This window comes from Dendrobates tinctorius, unplaced genomic scaffold (assembly GCF_039654945.1).
Source record: "Dendrobates tinctorius isolate UK_male_01 unplaced genomic scaffold, ASM3965494v1 ptg000027l, whole genome shotgun sequence".
NCBI classification, from domain to species: Eukaryota; Metazoa; Chordata; class Amphibia; order Anura; family Dendrobatidae; genus Dendrobates; species Dendrobates tinctorius.
The window spans coordinates 6,621,583-6,639,013 of NW_027361695.1; the positions used below are offsets into that span (position 1 = coordinate 6,621,583).

At 46.6% G+C, this 17,431-nt stretch overlaps 1 protein-coding gene across 2 annotated transcripts in view; it reads left to right on the forward strand.

Moving 5' to 3' along the window:
- Positions 1 to 17,431, forward strand: part of FRMD4B (FERM domain containing 4B) — a 142,541-nt gene that overhangs the window by 95,373 nt on the left and 29,737 nt on the right. For both annotated transcript variants that reach the window (XM_073569729.1, XM_073569730.1), the window contains exons 8-11: positions 6,952 to 7,035; positions 7,335 to 7,400; positions 14,343 to 14,400; positions 15,209 to 15,295. In XM_073569729.1, coding sequence (XP_073425830.1) covers positions 6,952 to 7,035; positions 7,335 to 7,400; positions 14,343 to 14,400; positions 15,209 to 15,295 — 295 coding nt within the window. The remainder of the gene's footprint in view (positions 1 to 6,951; positions 7,036 to 7,334; positions 7,401 to 14,342; positions 14,401 to 15,208; positions 15,296 to 17,431) is intronic.

Here is a 17,431-nt window from a genome sequence, read left to right on the forward strand (position 1 = left end):
TGGGAAAAAAAAACACCTTGTTGGGGCCAAAACAGTATGTTGTATGTCAGCCCATGTCTCCTGCACCATATCAGATGCTTTTATTCGTCACCTGCATTCTGACTACCTCCTCTAGAAGCTGAGAATCTGAGTCTGGGGATAATCGACTAGTTGTATAAAACAGATGCATGCCCCACTTGCTTGCACTGTGAACTCTGCTGGACCTCACGGGACCTGTTGTGTCTTCCACAGCAGCCAGGGTTCCCCAACTCCAGTCCTTAAGGCCCACCAACAGGTCATGTTTTCAGGATTTCCTTAGTATTGCCCAGGTGTTAATTGCATCACCTGTACAATACAAGGGAAATCCTGAAAACATGACCAGTTGATGGGCCTTGAGGACTGGAGTTGGGGAACCCTGTTCCAGAGGATCCTCCAGTTTTTGGTGGACCAATCTACACCCTTTCTCTCATAACCTTTACCCCTTTGTGCAACTCTCTTCCATAGAAGATTGCATGTGAAGCTTTTTTTTTACAAAATAAAGACCTTCTTGGGGGCAGACACAGGATGTTTTATGTCAGCCTGTGTCTCCTGCACCATAGAAGGTGCTTTTATTGCTGACCTGCATTCTGATGACCTCCTCACAGATTCAGAAAAGGCATCAGCCAGTTAGTTGAGAATTTCCCTGCAGCAAAAAATTAACAGTGCGGTCATACAATACCTAGATCAGATCATAAATCACAGTTCCAGGAACATGTTAGGTTGATAACTGGTGCAGAATCCGGAAAGGCAGGATTGGTGGCCCGGGTGACAAATGCTTCTTAATGTGAGCTGTTCTGTGGTGTCAGCACATGCCTTCCCAGCAGGGAGCTTTGTTCTGGTGACTACCAGGCTGATTAGTCTGACTTCTGTATGGAGAGGACAAACATAATAAAACACATGTCAAAAATAGCACCAGAAGCCCCCTGACAATGGGCACTCTTGTCTATCCTCTTGGAACATGTGTTAAAAGTTTGCCACTACTATAGGGACTCACAGCAGAATAAACACAGCCCCTGTCTCCTTCCAGAAATCTCTACTGGAACAGTAGAAAATGCAAATCGACTTCCTAATAAGCGTCATTCTTCATTGACAGTCAGTAAATACGTTTTTTTTTTGTTTTTTGAGAATTCCTAATCATATATTGAGCATAAAGCTGCCATAAAAGTAGAGAATTATACACAGCAAAAAAAAAGGCACAAGTAAAGTTAACCAGTAAATGTAACTTTTTATTTTCTTAGAACTTTGCAAAAGTTTATGAGAAAGCTGACTGACTACCAACATGATGGCTAAAGAAAATAGAGACATTTAAAACAATGCATTCTAGTTTTTATTGTGCGTTAATGCGTTAATAGAATCTTTTTAGTTCAGTGGCATTTTTACATATATATATATATATAGATATATAATATAATATAATAGATATATATATATATACAGTTGTGGCCAAAAGTATTGACACCCCTGCAATTCTGTCAGATAATACTCAGTTTCTTCCTGAAAATGATTCCAAACACAAATTCTTTGGTATTATCTTCATTAAAATTGTCTTAAATGAAAAAACACAAAAGAGAATGAAGCAAAAAGCAAAACATTGATCATTTCACACAAAACTCCAAAAATGGGCCAGACAAAAGTATTGGCACCCTCAGCCTAATACTTGGCTGCACAACCTTTAGCCAAAATAACTGCGACCAACCGCTTCCGGTAACCATCAATGAGTTTCTTACAATGCTCTGCTGGAATTTTAGACCATTCTTCTTTGGCAAACTGCTCCAGGTCCCTGATATTTGAAGGGTGCCTTCTCCAAACTGCCATTTTTAGATCTCTCCACAGGTGTTCTATGGGATTCAGGTCTGGACTCATTGCTGGCCACATTAGAAGTCTCCAGTGCTTTCTCTCAAACCATTTTCTAGTGCTTTTTGAAGTGTGTTTTGGGTCATTGTCCTGCTGGAAGACCCATGACCTCTGAGGGAGACCCAGCTTTCTCACACTGGGCCCTACATTATGCTGCAAAATTTGTTAGTAGTCTTCAGACTTCATAATGCTATGCACACGGTCAAGCAGTCCAGTGCCAGAGGCAGCAAAGCAACCCCAAAACATCAGGGAACCTCCGCCATGATTGACTGTAGGGACCGTGTTCTTTTCTTTGAATGCCTCTTTTTTTCTCCTGTAAACTCTATGTTGATGCCTTTGCCCAAAAAGCTCTACTTTTGTCTCATCTGACCAGAGAACATTCTTCCAAAACGTTTTAGGCTTTTTCAGGTAAATTTTGGCAAACTCCGGCCTGGCTTTTTTATGTCTCTGGGTAAGAAGTGGGGTCTTCCTGGGTCTCCTACCATACAGTCCCTTTTCATTCAGACGCCGACGGATAGTACGGGTTGACACTGTTATACCCTCGGACTGCAGGGCAGCTTGAACTTGTTTCGATGTTAGTCAAGGTTCTTTATCCAACATCCGCACAATCTTGCGTTGAAATCTCTTGTCAATTTTTCTTTTCCGTCCACATCTAGGGAGGTTAGCCACAGTGCCATGGGCTTTAAACTTCTTGATGACACTGCGCACGGTAGACACAGGAACATTCAGGTCTTTGGAGATGGACTTGTAGCCTTGAGATTGCTCATGCTTCCTCACAATTTGGTTTCTCAAGTCCTCAGACAGTTCTTTGGTCTTCTTTCTTTTCTCCATGCTCAATGTGGTACACACAAGGACACAGGACAGAGGTTGAGTCAACTTTAATCCATGTCAGCTGGCTGCAAGTGTGATTTAGTTATTGCCAACACCTGTTAGGTGCCACAGGTACAGTGGGGAAAAAAACTATTTAGTCAGTCAGCAATAGTGCAAGTTCCACCACTTAAAAAGATGAGAGGCGTCTGTAATTTACATCATAGGTAGACCTCAACTATGGGAGACAAACTGAGAAAAAAAAATCCAGAAAATCACATTGTCTGTTTTTTTTTTCATTTTATTTGCATATTATGGTGGAAAATAAGTATTTGGTCAGAAACAAAATTTCATCTCAATACTTTGTGATATATCCTTTGTTGGCAATGACAGAGGTCAAACGTTTTCTGTAAGTCTTCACAAGGTTGCCACACACTGTTGTTGGTATGTTGGCCCATTCCTCCATGCAGATCTCCTCTAGAGCAGTGATGTTTTTGGCTTTTCGCTTGGCAACACGGACTTTCAACTCCCTCCAAAGGTTTTCTATAGGGTTGAGATCTGGAGACTGGCTAGGCCACTCCAGGACCTTGAAATGCTTCTTACGAAGCCACTCCTTCGTTGCCCTGGCGGTGTGCTTTGGATCATTGTCATGTTGAAAGACCCAGCCACGTTTCATCTTCAATGCCCTTGCTGATGGAAGGAGGTTTGCACTCAAAATCTCACGATACATGGCCCCATTCATTCTTTCATGTACCCGGATCAGTCGTCCTGGCCCCTTTGCAGAGAAACAGCCCCAAAGCATGATGTTTCCACCATCATGCTTTACAGTAGGTATGGTGTTTGATGGATGCAACTCAGTATTCTTTTTCCTCCAAACACGACAAGTTGTGTTTCTACCAAACAGTTCCAGTTTGGTTTCATCAGACCATAGGACATTCTCCCAAAACTCCTCTGGATCATCCAAATGCTCTCTAGCAAACTTCAGACGGGCCCGGACATGTACAGGCTTAAGCAGTGGGACACGTCTGGCACTGCAGGATCTGAATCCATGGTGGCGTAGTGTGTTACTTATGGTAGGCCTTGTTACATTGGTCCCAGCTCTCTGCAGTTCATTTACTAGGTCCCCCCGCGTGGTTCTGGGATTTTTGCTCACCGTTCTTGTGATCATTCTGACCCCACGGGGTGGGATTTTGCGTGGAGCACCAGATCGAGGGAGATTATCAGTGGTCTTGTATGTCTTCCAATTTCTATTTAATGCTCCAACAGTTGATTTCTTCAGTCAAAGCTGGTTGGCTATTGCAGATTCAGTCTTCCCAGCCTGGTGCAGGGCTACAATTTTGTTTCTGGTGTCCTTTGACAGCTCTTTGGTCTTCACCATAGTGGAGTTTGGAGTCAGACTGTTTGAGGGTGTGCACAGGTGTCTTTTTATACTGATAACAAGTTTAAACAGGTGCCATTACTACAGGTAATGAGTGGAGGAAAGAGGAGACTCTTAAAGAAGAAGTTACAGGTCTGTGAGAGCCAGAAATCTTGATTGCTTGTTTCTGACCAAATACTTATTTTCCACCATAATATGCAAATAAAATGAAAAAAAAACAGACAATGTGATTTTCTGGATTTTTTTTTCTCAGTTTGTCTCCCATAGTTGAGGTCTACCTATGATGTAAATTACAGACGCCTCTCATCTTTTTAAGTGGTGGAACTTGCACTATTGCTGACTGACTAAATACTTTTTTTCCCCACTGTAAGTTACAGGTGCTATTAATTACACAAATTAGAGAAGCATCACATGATTTTTCGAACAGTGCCAATACTTTTGTCCACCCTCTTTTTTATGTTTGGTGTGGAACTATATCCAATTTGGCTTTAGGACAATTCTTTTTGTGTTTTTTCATTTAAGACAAATTAAATGAAGATAATAATACCAAAGAATTTGTGTCTGCAATCATTTTCAGGAAGAAACTGAGTATTAACTGACAGAATTGCAGGGGTGTCAATACTTTTGGCCACAACTGTATATGTTACCCAAATGTGCACTGGATGTGATTTTGTTTTCGTTTTTGTTTGTTTTTTTTCAAGAAGCTTTTCTTTCTCGGACTAGAAAAAATGCCAAGAAAAGCACATAAATCATGACAGTCAATTTAAAAAAATATAAAAAAGCACTAAAAATGTCCCTTGAAAAAATCTTTTAAAATTTGTTTTTCTGGTATTTTAAAATGGTAAAAAATTGTGCAAAGTGGCCTTTACAAGGATTTTCCAGTTTTACTGCTATTTCCTTGGGGCCCTTCTGGTTTTGATGTGTCACCTTGGCACCAATCCATGGCAGCCAATCTTTGCCCATAACGGTGAGAGTCACGTGTCTCCAGATTCATCCATTCTGCAGCGGTTCCAATTTTCACAGAACCGTCTTGCAAATTGGGCCTCCTAAAAGGTGATGTTTTACGTAATTTTAACTTACATTTTTGAACATTTTAGGCCAGCGTTACAGGACGAAAAAACAGGCAGGGCACCGTACGGAGGATGGATTAAATATGTATTTCCTAAATGCTGTAAAGCGCCTTTAATTTTGATATTCTTTCGATAAATGGGTAGCAGAGATTTGTCAAATTTTGAATTTACTAATCTTCCAAATTATTACATAGTGCATAATTTAAATTTTGAAGGAAAAAGTTGAAAATATTTTAAATTTATGGGATTGATAATTTAATTCTTTACTGGCTGTTTCCCTCCACTTGCCGCTTTGGATTTCAGCCTGACTTTTAGCTTTCGGTCAGGTCATGCTTAGTGATCGCAGGAGATTTATTAGACTCGCTATCATTGCAGGAGCGCGATCTTTCACATTCTTGAAATTCCACAATTGAAGCGCTGATTACAATACGATTATTAATGATCAGATTCTACTTTACTGAAATAAACCGTTTTTTTCCTGATTGAGGCCCGTGTGGATGATGAGTCTCGCTGCATGTTTCCTCCAACTCAAAAAATTTCCATCATTAGACGAGATTTACGGTATATATTACCCGCATCTTAGCAGAACAAAAAAGTGTTTTTTTCCTCACTGTGTTGAAAGCAATCTCTGCGAATGACTAAACTACTAAACAGGAAGGTTCTTAAGAAAACTGGGGAAATTCACCATAACTTCTCACCTGATAGACCACATTCTTGATGCCTATGATCTTGATCCAAAAGTGATTTTCTCATCGAAAGGCGTCTGTAGATTGTCCCTGCTCAGAAATCTCTTGTAAGGGACAGGGCCTAAAATATTAGATCAGAGATCTTTAGGCAGTTCCAAAAAGGGGTGTGAGTACTTTATAGAGGCCTTTCATTACCTAAATCTGATGTCACTAGAGCTAAAGTAAGGGTTGGGGGGCACTTTCTGCCTTTGAGACTAAGACCACACCTGAACTTCTATCATAGCCACATATAGAAGAGGTGACCTTGTCTACTGAAGTCTAAGGGTGCTACGGTAAGAGAGGAGAACAACAGGTTTGCGTTGGCCATGTCATCTCGACTGGATAGGATCACCAAACGGTCATCGTGGAGGCCAAGGTGGTTGGTTTTACCTGGCACATTTTGGCTAATATCTTTAGGGCAGCACAGTGTGTATCACAGTGAGTGACAGTATTATATTTAGGGGGCATAGTGTAAGGATGTTGTGGGGTGTGGTCTTTAAATTCGACAAATTCTGCCAAAGGTGCATGCCTATAACCAAGCTACGCGTTACTGATCTGATATCAGCGAGTTTTACTGACTATAATCTCACAGGTATGGGACATAAAGCCTCAAAATAATCAGTTAATATTGACATTTTTTTAACACAACCGGTGAATGACCAATATGGTTCCCATAGCCGTTCCAAGGAGCTTGACACTCGATTTTCCAAAATTTTTCAATAACATACTGCCTAGTTGTGCTGAAATGCACCATGGAAGCTTTCATGCTAGGTTAATTTTACGCTACCCAGTTTGAGCAAATTAAGTGGCTAAATAGAAAATTTTTGCACAATTTTGAGATTTTATTTATGTTATTTTTGTTATGGTTCTGCTGTTTGCTTTTCTTAAAGTCTGATGCTGCTTTTCTCTGCAGTCTGTAGCTTCCATCCTAACAGTCAGAGGTGTACATAACCTAATTTTATTGTGTCGCTGTCACTCGAGAACAGTCCACCTTGAAATTTGAGTGTAAATGAACAATGCTCTTCGGTGATTAGTAATTCATCCCCTACCAGGAAAAACAAACAATAGTTTCACTTTTCTTCTTTTTGTTCTGCTCCAGTGATGAAAATGCACGAAAAGATCTGAAGATTCTGCCGGCGCTGCCCACCAGAACGCTACACGAACACCCGTCCCTTACCTACTGGTATGTACACAACCTGCACGACTATACAACCCATACCAGACCGTTTGTCGATACTAGTAGCCGAAGCACATTGGATTGCAGGAGTATTTGCTGCATGGACAGTCACTCAGTGACCAGAGGTGAAGCTGAAGGAGATGCAGGTGACCTTGGCTAAAAAGGCTCCTCTGCCACATAAAACCATTTTATAAATGGCACATGGCTGACTATGTGTTAAAATGCACACGTATAGCAATGAAGGAGGAAGGCGACAACATCTACTGTCTTTGTAATGCAACTTTTATTGTTTTTTTCACATCTAGTGAGGATCGAGTCATCCAACATTGCAAGAAGTTAAAAGGTGTCACTAGAGGACAAGCCATAGTCCGGTAAGATACGTACGTGCATGAGGTGCATGGTGTCCTCCTCTGTGCTCTCATAACTCAAAGGATCCTTGTTTTATATCCCTAGTACGGCTTGTATATGGATATTGGTGCAATACTTTGGGCGGCAAATTTGCGAAAACTCCAGACACATGAGAGAGCCCTCCCTGACTGATGGAGGATTTGGCTCCAGGAGGGTTCTTCCATGGAGGGGGTCTGGAAGAGGCTTGGTTATGGTGCAACATTCTTGGCACTTCACATGATCCCCGCTCAAATTACCTTGCCTAAATGTTGGCAAAGTATATTTGGGGTCAGTGGGAAAAAACCTAGAACCGTGACAAAAGGTGCCACCACATTTATGTAAATCCAGCGTGTATTGGAAAAAGTTAAGCAATAAGATCCTGGTCTGGTGGTCACACTGGAAATGTGGGGCTACGGGGCCAGAGCACTATGAGCCTCCCCCTACCTGGCGCCTCTTCTGATTAGTAAACCCCATAATCTCATTAGGCTCGATATAGCGCTGGACCTACTAATCAGAAGAGTCGTGGGGATGCCACAGGTTGGAGGAAGTTTGCAGGGTTCTGATGTGACCGCTAGACCAGGGTACTGCAAATCTTTTTGCCTAATGCTAGTACTGGATTAAATTAGGCTACAATATTAACCCTTTGGTTAAATAGATATTTCACAGGACACTTGATAACTTTATAACTCGATGATCGGAAAGTGTTGCTTAATTTGGACAAGGCATTTCGGAGTCCCATTGTTGGGTCCGGTCAAACCCACAAAAGTCCCCAAGTTGTCACCTAGAAATAGGTGTGACGTTTTTCGGGAAAGGACGTCCGAGAGTGGACCCTCTGGGTCGCGGATCTGGAGCCCCGGAGATCGAGCGCTCCAGGTGAAGACCGACCCCTATACAGGGATCGTTTGGGGCAAGACCACCGAGGACAGAACCGCGACAGCCGGTACCAGGAGGGGCGGCTCCAGGATAAGAGGCGCCCGTAGGCAGGAGTACAGGACTGAGAGGTAGAGGACCAAACAAGACTACTGGATGGGTAGACAGACAGGGAGCAGGTACTAGAGGGGAGAGGACCGGGAGGAAGCACACAAGGGGGTACCAGAAGGGAGAACAGAGCGGGCATGCAGGGGACGAACACTGGGAACAAGGATGAAGAGCGGGGACTGGAAGCCAAGGGGAAGACAGACAGGAAACAGGCAGCACTATAGGAACCTGAAGGGGGCCAAAGCGCAACGTGGCGAGCGCACAGAAACACTCAGGCGTCCTCTCAATAGAGAGCGCGCCAGAAATACCCTAGGGTCCGGAAGCGGGCGGTACGTGCCGCCCCCGGCGCCACCCCCCGTAGGCGGAAGAGGGAACGCTGGTGCGCGCGCGCCCCCTAAGGAAGGAGCGCGGTGCCGTCACAGGAGGGGAGGCAGAGCATGGGATCGCGCCGCGGCGAGGACGCCGGTAGGAGGAGGAGGCGGCGGTCGCCGCTGGAGGAGGGGCGGGAGCGGGTGCAGCCGTGACCGCCGACCTGACAGTACCCCCCTCTTTACATCCCCCCTTTCTGAGATTGGCCAGAAACTTTTTTAGGATTAGAGGAGCGTTGATATTCTTTTGAGGCTCCCAAGACCTTTCCTCAGGACCAAATCCCTTCCACTCAATGAGAAAGAAAGTCTTCCCCCTGACTCTCTTCATGGCTAAAATATCTTTTACTTCAAAGATGTCATCCGACCCAATAGGTAAAGGAGGGGCAACGAAGACCGGTTGGAACCGATTCAGAACTACAGGTTTCAAGAGCGAGACGTGAAAGGCGTTAGGGACCCGGAGAGAAGCCGGCAACCTCAGTTTGTAAGACACTTCATTGATGCGTTTTAGTACCTCGAAGGGACCGATGTAACGAGGACACAGCTTATAGGAAGGAACTTTCAGGCGGATGTGCTTGGTTGAGAGCCAGACCTTATCACCAGGGTGGTACGGGGGAAGGTCCCTCCGTCTCTTGTCTGCATGTCTTTTGATTCGGGCACTGGTCTTCACCAGAGCCTCTCTGGTCTCCTTCCAAATATTCAAAAATTCTGTGGCGAGGGCATCAGCTGCAGGAACTCCTGAAGAGGCGACAAAGGGTAGTGGAACACCAGGATTGCGACCAGAAACCACAAAGAACGGAGTTTTGGTGGTAGACTCACTGGGGTGGTTATTATGGGCGAATTCAGCCCAGGGTAGAAGAGAGACCCAATTATCCTGATGGGCGTTGGAGAAGTGGCGCAGGTAAGTCGTTAGGTCCTGGTTAATCCGTTCTACCTGCCCATTGGTCTGCGGGTGATAGGCGGAGGAGAAGTCGAGGGACGTACCCATGAGCTGACATAGAGCCCTCCAGAAGCGAGAAGTAAATTGGACCCCTCGATCAGACACAATCCGTAGGGGAAGACCATGCAACCTGAAGATCTGATGGATGAAGATCTCGGCCAACTTCGGAGCGGAGGGCAGCCCGGCCAGGGGGATAAAATGAGCCATCTTAGAGAAGCGGTCCGCCACGACTAAGATGGTGGTGCAACCAGCTGAGCAGGGCAAGTCGGTTATAAAGGCCATGGCAATTTGTTGCCAAGGAGCCTCCGGCACCGGCAACGGATGGAGAAGACCGGAGGGCAAAGTTCTTGGAACCTTGTTCTGCGCACAGGTTGAGCAAGAGGCAACAAAATCTGCCACGTCTTGGCGAAGGGTAGCCCACCAGTAATAACGTGAGAGAAGCGATAGTCTTCTTGGACCCCACGTGCCCCGCAACCTTGGAGGAGTGCCCCCAGCGCAACACCTCCAGACGTTTATTCTGAGGCACGAAGGTCTTGCCTGGTGGAGGAGTAGAAAAGTTCACTGGGGCCACGGTGATCACTTTGGCAGGCTCGATAATATACGAGGGGCTCTCGTCCTCTTCTGGCGACTGTAGAGATCTGGAAAGTGCATCTGCTTTGGTGTTCTTATTACCGGGCCGGAAGTGAAGCTGGAAGTCGAATCGAGAAAAATACAAGGCCCATCTGGCTTGTCTGGAATTGAGCCTTTGGGCGAACTGCAGATAGGCCAAATTTTTGTGGTCCGTGAAGATGGTAAAGGGGTGCACAGCCCCCTCGAGCAGGTACCGCCACTCTTCCAGAGCCATCTTGATGGCCAGCAACTCCCGATCACCGATGGAGTAGTTGCACTCTGCTGGCGAAAAGGACTTGGAAAAGAACCCGCAGGGGACCAGACGTCCAGGGGGAACTCGCTGGGAGAGGACCGCCCCAGCTCCGGTGGAGGAGGCGTCTACTTCAAGAACAAAAGGCCTACTGGCCACCGGCCGATGTAGGACCGGTGCTGCTGCAAAGGAGCGTTTCAGCGCCAGAAAGGCATCTTCCGCCTCGGAGGGCCAGTGATCAGGCTTAGTTCCTTTGCGGGTCAAGGCCGAGATAGGTTTGGTCAATGAGGAAAAATGCGGCACGAACTGTCGGTAATAATTTGCGAATCCGAGGAAACGCTGGATGGCTTTGATTCCGACAGGACGGGGCCACTTGAGTACCGCCGAGAGTTTCTCGGGATACATCTTCAGACCGGAAACTGTGATGACATGCCCCAAGAAGGGTAACGAGGTCTGCTCGAAGAGACACTTCTCAATCTTGGCGTAGAGGTGATTCTCCCGGAGACGGTGCAGGACCATGCGTACGCTTCTCCGATGGGAGGGAAGGTCAGGCGAGAAGATGAGGATATCGTCTAAATACACTATTACGCAAGTGTACAGAAGGTCCCGAAACACCTCATTAACGAACTCCTGGAAGACAGCTGGAGCATTGCAGAGACCAAACGGCATGACTAAATACTCATAATGACATCACGGGTATTGAAGGCCGTCTTCCATTCGTCGCCTGCGCGAATCCGGATCAAATTGTAGGCTCCCCGCAGGTCCAGCTTCGTGAAGATTCGAGCCCCTCTCAGCCGGTCAAAGAGTTCTGGGATGAGTGGAAGTGGGTATCGATTCTTAACTGTGATATTGTTCAGGCCCCGGTAGTCGATACATGGTCTAAGAGATCCGTCTTTCTTCCGAACAAAGAAGAAGCCTGCACCAGCTGGGGACGAGGACTTTCGGATGAACCCCTTCGCCAAGTTCTCCCGGATGTATTCAGTCATGGCCGAGGTCTCTGCTGGAGATAGGGGATACGTCCTCCCCCTGGGCGGAGTGGCTCCAGGAAGCAAGTTGATAGGGCAGTCATAGGCCCGATGCGGAGGCAGAGACTCCGCATCTTTTTTACTGAAAACGTCGGCGTACGCGTAGTACGGTACGGGGAGACCCGTGAGATTGGTCGGCGTAGGCAGGAGACGAGGATGGAGGACGGATTGCAAACAACGAGTGTGGCAGGATTGACCCCAGCGGAGGATCTCCCCTGAGCGCCAGTCGACAACTGGCTCGTGCAGCCGAAGCCAGGGTAATCCGAGGAGGACAGCGTGAGACAATTTAGGCAGCACATAGAAGGCTATCTTTTCAAAATGAAGCGCTCCAATTTGTAAGTCCACTTCGGTCGTGATCCTGGTAACGAGCCCGGGAAGGGGTGTTCCATCGACGGAGGTGATAGCCCGTGGGTCTTTTAGGATAGCCACCGGAATCTGAAGTTGGTCCACCTCTTGCTGCCGGATGAAATTGCCAGCCGCACCCGAGTCCACATACGCCTCCACAGATCTGCGCTCCCGTCCTGAAATAATTAAGGCTGAAAGGGTAAGAGGCAGAGAGGAATTATGATCACCTAGGGAGACCTCTCTTACCTGACCTAGGTGGAGGCGTTTCCCGGCCTCTCAGGACAAGTGCGGATGAAATGATTAGCCCCACCACAGTACAGGCAGAGCCCGTTAGTCATCCTCTCTCTGCGACGCTGCTCAGTCAACCTGACCCGATCAACCTGCATGGGCTCGGGGACGCTGCTAGTAGAAGGAGCAGCAGAGCGTAGAATGGGCGCTTGATATAGCCTGAAGGGTCTGCGTTCTCTAACCGATTCCCGCGAGCGCTCCAAAAAACGGAGGTCTATGCGCGTAGCCAGGGCTATAAGGTCCTCCAGAGAGGTGGGGGTATCCCGACCGGCTAGCTCGTCTTTAATCTTGCTAGAAAGGCCTCTCCAGAAGGCACCCACAAGTGCCTCATTATTCCATCCGAGTTCAGACGACAAGGTCCGAAAACGGATGGCGTACTGCCCCACCGTAAGCGACCCTTGGCGGAGACTAAAGAGAGCTTCTGTGGTAGAAGCCAAGCGGCCGGGTTCGTCAAACACCCTACGAAATGTTTCCAGGAAGTTCTGGATATTCACTACGACGGGATCATCCCTCTCCCAAAGAGGGTTCACCCAGGACAGGGCTTCTCCCTCGAGGTGGGATACTATGAACGCCACCTTGGCGCGATCCGTGGGATATTGTTGGGGCAACAGCTCGAAGTGCAGTCTGCACTGGTTTAAAAAGCCCCGACAAAGTTTAGGATCTCCACCATATCTGGGAGGCTTACCCAGGCGGGGGGGCGGAGAGGAGACGGCGTCCCTGGGAGGGTTAGAGACGACTGCAGCGGACTGCAAGGCAAGCAGTCGGTCATCGATGGACGCCATATATGCCAAAACGTGGGACTGGGCATCGCGCTGCTGCGCGAGCTCCTGCTGCAGGCTGGCTAGGAGGGGAGCATGCCCGGGGTCAGAGGTCTGCATAGCGGACAAACGGGTGTCCATGGACTTCATAAAAGCCATGATTCGGGCCTGATTTTCACGCAGGAACAACAGTTCCTTCTGCGTGGCAGCCGTGGCACCAGCGGGGTCCATGGCCTGAGTGTACTGTGACGTTTTTCGGGAAAGGACGTCCGAGAGTGGACCCTCTGGGTCGCGGATCTGGAGCCCCGGAGATCGAGCGCTCCAGGTGAAGACCGACCCCTATACAGGGATCGTTTGGGGCAAGACCACCGAGGACAGAACCGCGACAGCCGGTACCAGGAGGGGCGGCTCAAGGATAAGAGGCGCCCGTAGGCAGGAGTACAGGACTGAGAGGTAGAGGACCAAACAGGACTACTGGATGGGTAGACAGACAGGGAGCAGGTACTAGAGGGGAGAGGACCGGGAGGAAGCACACAAGGGGGTACCAGAAGGGAGAACAGAGCGGGCATGCAGGGGACGAACACTGGGAACAAGGATGAAGAGCGGGGACTGGAAGCCAAGGGGAAGACAGACAGGAAACAGGCGGCACTATAGGAACCTGAAGGGGGCCAAAGCGCAACGTGGCGAGTGCACAGAAACACTCAGGCGTCCTCTCAATAGAGAGCGCGCCAGAAATACCCTAGGGTCCGGAAGCGGGCGGTACGTGCCGCCCCCGGCGCCACCCCCCGTAGGCGGAAGAGGGAACGCTGGTGCGCGCGCACGCCCTAAGGAAGGAGCGCGGTGCCGTCACAGGAGGGGAGGCAGAGCATGGGATCGCGCCGCGGCGAGGACGCCGGTAGGAGGAGGAGGCGGCGGTCGCCGCTGGAGGAGGGGCGGGAGCGGGTGCAGCCGTGACCGCCGACCTGACAATAGGATAGGTGATAATTTTAAATGTTGGAAATAACGCTTTAACTTCTTTCTTGTTATCAGTCTTGGGTACCAGTGGGCATCCTCCCTGAAAAAAAACTTGGGGGGGTAGTTGCCCACTGGTTCCATTTGCACCACCAGCTCATACGCTGGTCAGCGCAGCACATGGACATCCAGGATGGCCTACTTTTCACTATCTACATGTCACTAACCTAATTGCTTGCAGTCTTTTATTTGGTATGATGTAGTTAATTGTCAGCTAGCCCAGTGAATATTTTAGGATGCCCGCAGTGTGTCGGCCATTAGTTGACCGTTGTGATGACAAAAATGTAATACATTTCAGCTTTAGTTCAATATTTTATGCGACATCTTTTCTTCTTTCTCTGTTTCCTCCACCTGCAGGTACATGAAAATAGTGGAAGCTCTGCCCACATATGGTGTTCATTACTACAAAGTAAAGGTCAGTGACCGTTCCTCTATAACCACATCCATAAAATGGTTATTTTCATCTTCACAGACGCTATTACTAGGTCAAGACGGCCTTTAATAAAGTGGAAGGAATTGGCCGTGCGCTTCCAGTGTTTTGATCTTTTATGAAGATGTTCTCTACGAAACGCTGGAAGTTTTTCTATTGCTTTCATTTCCTTGTCTGCTGCTGCCTGGCATTGAGCTGCATCCCCTGGGCTACTTTACATGCTGGCTGTCTGTTGTTTTTAACATCTTTTATGGATTTTTCTTTTACATAATCCTAGGAATGTTTTGTAGGCTAAAATGAAAATAACCAGCACTCAATAAAGGTCCTTTGAACCTAAATTCAGAAAATTGTTCCTAAAGGGGTATCCATATCTCAGACATTTACGGCACATCCACCTCTAGCATCAATCTCGAAAACAGGGGTCCCTTGTCTTGCTTTTAATTCGCTTTCCTGAATTGATAAACCTCTTTTCACCATTTTGCCAACTATTGCTCACATACAGGAAAAAAGGGGGCCCACCGGGAGATTTACCTGTTCTCCCGTGGGCCAGTCCATGTCTGCTCCTGTCTATGGGCAAGAAGCCAAGATGACTGCCAGTCAAATGATCTTAAATCCGTCATACTGATTAGAACTGATTAGATGGTTGTTGGCCAAAAGATGGCCATCACTGCGATTTGGCGCTCTAGTCGTTGCTCTGTGGCTCACGATGAGACATCCGTACAGGTCACTGGCAGGATTTACATTATTTCTAGTTTGGAACTCTTTCCTAAAACTTTTTTTCCAATCTTCCCAGGACAAGCAAGGAATCCCCTGGTGGCTGGGAATTAGCTTCAAGGGAATCGGACAATACGATATTCAAGACAAGATAAAGCCTAGAAAGGTTTGTCCTCTTACAACCTCCGATGTGACCTGACCTGTGACCCTCCTACTTTTATAAAACTACAATTCTCAGCATGCTCAGAGTTGTTATTCTTCATTTGCTGGAAAGCCGCATGTTGGGAGCTGCTGGTATAAAATATTTCTTATGTTGACTGTCACTTATGCATTTAAAGGGGTTTTCCAAAAATAGCGCCACCCCTGTCCGAAGGCTGTAAGTGGCATTGCAGCTCGGCCGGATTAATTATAGTGGACAGGTGTTGTGTTACTAAATCCAATTTGTGGAACCTTGGTTCAGCAGTTTCATTGCATTCATACAATTTGCACATTTTTTTATATTAGTATCACCTGTCTGTTCACTGTTCTCACGTCCCAAATTGAGTCCACAGAATCGTTACCGGCAGAATAAAATGGCGTCACTTATTAAAGGTTATGGTGGATTGACTCACGGGACATATGCAATTACCCATAATGAGTCACGTCTTTTGCATTGATGACATTTTTTGCACGGGTTGTGATTTTACGAAAGGTAATATTTAAATGTTGGGCAATGCAAGGTTGCAGGAAAACAAGTACAGGATGGTTGTTGTGTACATAAATGTATACATTACTGTTAATCTGATAATCCGCCATCAGTTTAAACCTGTTTATAATGGTGGAATGTAATGATAGAAACAGCGCCACTCTTCCTCATAGGCTCCGTATGGTATTGCAGCTCAGTGAACTGGTGGCTGAGATGCAATCCCAGACACAGCCTATGGACAAGAGAGGCGCTGTGGCTGATAGAAAGAAGCCATGGTTTATTTAAACCCCTTTTGTTATATTGTACAACTCAGTGTTGATTATTCTGGGCAGTGCTGCTGCGAGGGTGAGTTGAGTTGTCCTGGCTATGAGGAGAGAGGGTTAATAGGTGAATAACTTGGGGTCTACATAAGCAGATCTCACCAAACTCAACCTTGTCCCTTTCATTTGTAAGGCCTTGTTCACATTATGTTTAGTCTCCTAGTTCAGGGTCCTGTCTGTATCCCTAATAAGCGAGATCCAGATCAATTGAATATGACGAGACAAACAGAGTTCGAAATATGTAATTTTGGGAAAGTTACATTATGTTCTACCTCTGGGACCCCCAGTAATCAGCTGTAATCTGTAGGAATGTAAGCATTCAGTTTCCCTACAGCACCTCCACAGGGGAAATGAAGTATTACACCACATCCAGGGTACAGGTCCTCCACAGACCGACGGGCTTTGTATATGGCGTCTACTCTACTCAAATTGAGAGGACCACCCCTCTAATAACAAACCAATAGTAGCAAAAAGTAAACGAGTGGTTGTTTTGGATTTTTTGGCATATACGGTACTTTTTTTTAACTTTCCCCCTGAACAATAACTTACATATTGGGCCAAGGCATATCGGTAATATTAGCAATAGTGGGATGGAGTCCGATATACAGAAGGGGGTTGGTTTTGACTGTAGAACATGGAGACCTGGAGAATGTGGGGCGGTGTACCGACCCTTTCATTCAGCCCAGAAACCTCTTCAGCACCTCTTCTTCTTTCCTCCACCTGCTCTATAAATATTTTCGGCTCCACTCCCCGGCTCTTCTGCTGGATTTACTTGGGCGGAGGCACCAGGAAAGACAAAAAAAATTGTCAATGGGGAAAGCGCCGGCCGCATCATTTGATTCATGACTTTCTCACGGTCCCGTCCGGACTAATACGGCTGCTGAAACGACTAGGTTCCTAATTGGTGAAAGATATTTTTTTTATGAAATGACACGGTTCAGGTTTTATTGGTATCGGGCTGTAAAATTAGACAGAAATAGCAGCGGTATGATTCCTAATTTGTGTCTGTGGATTCTTATTACTATATTGGCTTTGGCTGTGGGGCGAGCTATTGTCCTCTGCTATCAGAGGACTGAATGCTGCCCCCTCTACCCCAAAAAAAGCTAGCAATATAGATATAATTTGTTACCGACAATAAAGGGCCGCCAGTTTCATTCATGCTCATAGTTGTTTGTTTTATTTTTTTATTTGAAAGCTCATAAAAATGACTTTCTTCACCCAAGTGTAAAAAAGTGCAGCATGTCACATAAAAAAAACGCATGAAGATGTGGAGTATTGTAAGCCCTCTGCAAAAAAA